We start from the raw sequence: 5,026 nt of genomic DNA on the forward strand, positions 1-5,026 counted from the left end.
ATGAGTGGCGATTGACGACGGTGAACAGCTCGTACCAAGTGTGTCCCACGTACGGGGCCAAACTGCTGGTGCCACGATCCATCACGGACGAACAGATCGTACAATCAGCAGCATTCCGAGACGGCGGACGGTTTCCGGTGTTAGCTTATCGCCACACTAACGGTGCCGCAATGCTACGTAGCTCCCAGCCACTGGCCGCACCTGGTGTCACCAAGCGATGCCGTGCGGACGAAGCGATCCTGAATGCGGTGCTCGGGCGCAGCAAAAAAGGCTTCATATTCGATACCTGGGGGAGCAAGGGCAAAGGCGGCAACACGGAAACGGACCAGCACTACTCGCAATGGAAGAAAGTAACACGTCCTATAGGGCAGTTCAGCTCTATCTCGGCACTATTGGATAGCTTTCAGAAGTTAATGGAGGCATGCAACGATGTACAGTGCAGCTCGGACAAGTGGCTTTCGAGATTAGAGATCTCCGGCTGGCTTGGTTACGTGCTCAATGCACTCAATGCGGCATGTGTCGTTGCACAGTGCTTGGATCAAGAGGGTAGCCCGGTGTTGGTTCATGGCGGCAAAGGATTCGACACAACGCTCATTGTTACATCGTTAGTTCAAATAATATTAAATCCTGACTGCCGAACGATACGAGGGTAAGTGTTAGAGGCGCGGATATCACTCGTTATCTAGCATTCACATTATCTCATGCTGTTCTTCCTTTCCCTTTCCATTCACAGATTGCAAGCGCTTATCGAGCGAGAATGGCTGCAGGGCGGATACCCGTTTTCAACTCGACATAAGCATTCTTGTTATACGCCAGCGCATCAGAGACGGAAAAGTTCCAGCGCGACCTTTCTGCTCTTCCTCGACTGCGTATATCAATTGTATGCCCAGTTCCCGTTCAGTTTCGAGTATGATCACCGACTATTGATAGTGATCTTCGAGCACAGCTACTTCAGCCAGTACGGCACATTCTTGTGTGATAGTGAGCATGAGCGAGTGCGGCTCAAAGTGTTCACTCGGACAACCAGTCTGTGGTCACATCTGAATCGCCCCGAGGTGGTAAAATCGCTGCTGAACCCACTCTACGAGCCCAATCCGGCTGTCATTTGGCCTTCGGTAGCACCCATCAGCATCGTGCTGTGGGCGGAACTGTACACGCGATGGTCCGTGGATCAATCGCAGCTGAAGATTACATTCGGTCGTATACAGGCGCTGATAAGCAGAGAGAAGGATTTGCGCAGTCGCGCTTTGAAACTGCGCCGGCAGCTGGCAGAGCTACAGCGTAAAAACATGGAAAAAGACCGTTTCCATTCAGCCTCTTCGGAATTAGATGATCCAGGCGATGATGGAGATGAAGAAAGTGTATCGTCCGACCCCATAGGTAGCAGTAAGTAATAGTCAGTTATAGTAATAGGGCCATAGTGGAATCCATCTGTCCATTAGAAGCTTTCGGGAGCGTTGCTAACATGCATACTCCACCGGAACAAGACATACCGGTCCTGCCACGGCTGGGTAGTTTGACCTGAATTTCCTTCGAGTGCATTTTTCAATCACTTCATCTCATCTTTAGAGGTGATACAATAATTCCTGATTTTGTTGTATTCATTAGTCACTTCCGCTTTCTCTCAACGTATTTTGCATTTCTCTTCCCATGGTGAATCCATGTCTTATCGAACTTTTACCAAAACGTTTATGAATTTCAGCTTATTCCGTTTGTTCGGAAGTTTTTTTTGAAACGGTTTTGAAGCCAACCAGTCTTTGCGTAATGTTTTCTTGCCGCTCAAACTGCAAACAATTTAAATCAAGTTTATTAAGTTAATTTTTTTTTCTTACAATCTTACAAGTTGCACTTACACGTTGTTCCCGTTCCGTTTTCCAAAAGTAAAAGGCACTGCCATTCGACTTGACAGCCCTGCTCCCAATTTCATGTAATTTTTTCTGATCTACTTGGTTTGCCAATTCTAATTCGAATTCATCTAATCTCTTTCATCCTAATCTTTTCAAACACCATTCCTAATTATTTCGGTGTCCTCGTTTGACATTCAATTTTGGTCGTAACGTTACGACCTTTATATTCGTTAACAAAACGATAAGTTATTATTTGTTTATTTAATTATATGTATGGTCAATGATTGGAGACTACTCCATTTCCGTTGGGCTGAGGATGATAGGTTGTTTGCTACACTGCCCTCGATCGATACATTGCCCTCAATGGTACAGGTGCGATACCTCATCCGTATTGTAGCCGCTGGTTTGCAGCGCAGCACCAGTCGAAACCGCGATCTCGTCTGTATAGTTTCTATAGCAGAGCAGCTCGCCTACGCGATATAGTCCGCTCGTAGTGGATATTCGAGAATCTTGACGAGGAAAGCGAATGGAGCAGTGAAGAAGAGGAAGTTAATCATACAGAGGCGGCTGCTGAATTGGCTACGGTTAGATCTAGCATACAGCCTTAACCGCAAAGACAGCATTAAGCATTACAGCATAACCGCAAAGTCTTATGCAGCTTAATTTTCGCTTCAATCGTGGACCGCAGATGTATTAATTCGATACTAAAATAGCTTAAAAGCAGAAAAACAATCACTAACTGTAGGAATCTGCGAAGCGGCGGATTAGTTTGCTTTTTGTTCACTTTGGCTTCTCGATTCTCGCGAGTTCTCCTCCTCTCCCGTACGGAGAGTTTGGAGAGCGTTCGTCGATTGTCGTTAGCTCGATCTCTCGATTCCGTTTCGTACGGAACCATTAACCAAGATCCGTTCGGATCGAAGTGGAAAGTGCAAAACGTGATTATTGTTTTCCGGTTTCAAGAAACCTTCGGGAACAAATCGTGACTTCGATTGCTCGTCTGGCCCATCCGAACCAATCACTTCATCTTATCCTTAGAGGTGATACATTAATTCCTGATTTTGTGGAAATCACTTCCGCTTCCTCTCAACATATTTTACATTTCTCTTTCCACGGTGGATCTATGTCTTATCGAACTTTTACCGAAACGTTTATGAATTACAGCTTATTCCATTCCTTATTATTTCGGTTTATTTAATTGTATGTATGGTTAACGATTGGAGAGTACTCCATTTTCGTTAGGCATCATTACAGTGATATGAATCTTACTTATTCAGCCGGTCGAATTTCTGATAGATGACATATTCTGGTATTTTACCAATGCGACTTACACCAGGATTGCCGGCATCTATGGCATCAGCAGCCAGGCTCAGGTCACTCCTATGCGATGGCCGAAAATTGTGAAGACTTATTCCATTCCTTATTATTTCGGTGTCCTCGTTTTACATTGTGTTTTGATCGTAACGTTACGACTTTTATATTCGTTAACAAAACGATAAGTTAATATTTGTTTATTTAATTGTGTGTATGGTCAACGATTGGAGAGTACTCCATTTTCGTTGGGCATCATTACAGTGAGATGAATCCTACTTGTTCAACCGGTCGAATTTCTGATAGATGACATATTCTGGTACTTTCAGAGGACTTTCGTTTTCTGACATGAAAGAGAACATATTTCCTCCGTCGGTTCTTCTTAATTAATTTTAAAGTCACATACGTAGATTAAGTGAATGGATTTAGATCTATCCATGCATACATCCGTCATTTTAACTTAGTCATGCACTATTATGTGATAGTATTTGCGTGACATTTTTGTGTGATAACATAAATCACGAAATCTGGTAATAAGCCAGTGACCACCGCGACTAATAAGGCGTCTTAGCAGTTTGCAGTGGTCTTTAATATGGAGTTAGTGTCTCACTTTCATATTCACATTTAACTTTTCATTCTTTACATTCTGTCTCTATTCCCTCATCTACTTTAAATTTGCAAACATCGTGGTATATTTACTGTAGCATAGCTTTGTCTGTGTGCTAGATGCTTGGAGTTTTGTCATTATGCCTTCGCCTTTAATATTCTTTAAGCTGATTTCTACTCATAAGCGTTTTCGGTAATTTATTCTAACATTGTAACTTGTTTTTGCTCAAGAGAAATCTCTCTATATGTTGTTAAAAAGAGTTCTCCTAGACTCTTCTCCGTTCAATATGATACTGCCTTGGAATGGAAGTATATTAATTTGGCAAAGCCATTATTATTCCCGCTTAACATTTTTGTGTTTTATATATAAACTGAGAATCGCTACTCGAATAAAACTCAAAATGTCTGCCGGTGAAGTATGTTCTAGCTACACCTTTTGCTCTTGTATCAATCAATAGTGAAATCTTCAATCTTATATGATTCTTTGATTCCTTTATTAACAATCGCAACTGCCATCCAATATCAATGAAGTGAAGCATGTGAAGCACATGCCGTATTTTGTCTCGAAAATTATATTAGATAAGACAACAAATTTTGATGCAAATTGACAAATCTGCTCCTTTATGACGATAAAATTAGCTTCAAGCTCTATGGTGCCTTGATAGAAATCCGAAGTTTTCTTGTAATGTTAATTGACACTACATCTGCGAATGAACATTAACCGCTTTGATATTTTTTCTGATGGATTCCCTTAAGCCATATTAGGTTAAGTTATGTTGTTGCTCTCGCTAAAAAGAATAGGATAGACAAACGAAAGGAAGCGAAGAAAGTGCCACCAGATACCAAAAACCAGTAGAATAGAATAGAGTGAGAGTAGGTCAGTGAATGTACTGGGCTGCAGGACGTACGCGAACAGGCTATGCTATGGATTCAGGATCTCAGAAACAATATCACATAGTAATAAACTGTCAATTCAAAGCACACCGTAAACAATTCAAGAATTGGAATCAATCGTACAATAAATTAATTTGTAATTATTTTAATCACTTTAAGCTGGTTGATGATCTGTAACATGTTACAATGGAGCAATAAAATTGATTGTCGTCAGATTTGTATAAAACGAGCAAGACAGCTACAGACAATCATTCCATCTGCTCTCATACAATCTCTAAATTACTGAAAGAAAGGATAACATCAAAGCGAAGCCGGCACATTCCATAAATCATAACGTATTATGATAAAATATTCCCCTTTGATCAGATGAA

The 5,026-nt window shown here is 41.6% G+C and overlaps 1 protein-coding gene and 1 long non-coding RNA gene across 3 annotated transcripts in view; one reads left to right on the plus strand and one right to left on the minus strand.

Annotated features, from left to right (window-relative positions):
* The window catches only part of LOC126573578 (uncharacterized), an 843-nt gene extending 796 nt beyond the window's left edge, over positions 1–47 (minus strand). The window contains exon 1 of the long non-coding RNA XR_007608070.1: positions 1–47. This exon is cut by the window's left edge and continues 40 nt beyond it. This is a non-coding gene — a long non-coding RNA (uncharacterized LOC126573578).
* The window catches only part of LOC126573384 (myotubularin-related protein 9), a 2,844-nt gene extending 825 nt beyond the window's left edge, over positions 1–2,019 (plus strand). For both annotated transcript variants that reach the window (XM_050233463.1, XM_050233472.1), the window contains exons 2-3: positions 1–649; positions 734–2,019. The exon at positions 1–649 is cut by the window's left edge and continues 289 nt beyond it. In XM_050233463.1, coding sequence (XP_050089420.1) covers positions 1–649; positions 734–1,394 — 1,310 coding nt within the window. In that variant the 3' untranslated portion in view covers positions 1,395–2,019. The remainder of the gene's footprint in view (positions 650–733) is intronic.
* Positions 2,020–5,026: the final 3,007 nt, after the last annotated feature.

The sequence above is a fragment of the Anopheles aquasalis genome, chromosome 2, assembly GCF_943734665.1.
Source record: "Anopheles aquasalis chromosome 2, idAnoAquaMG_Q_19, whole genome shotgun sequence".
Taxonomy (NCBI): Eukaryota; Metazoa; Arthropoda; class Insecta; order Diptera; family Culicidae; genus Anopheles; species Anopheles aquasalis.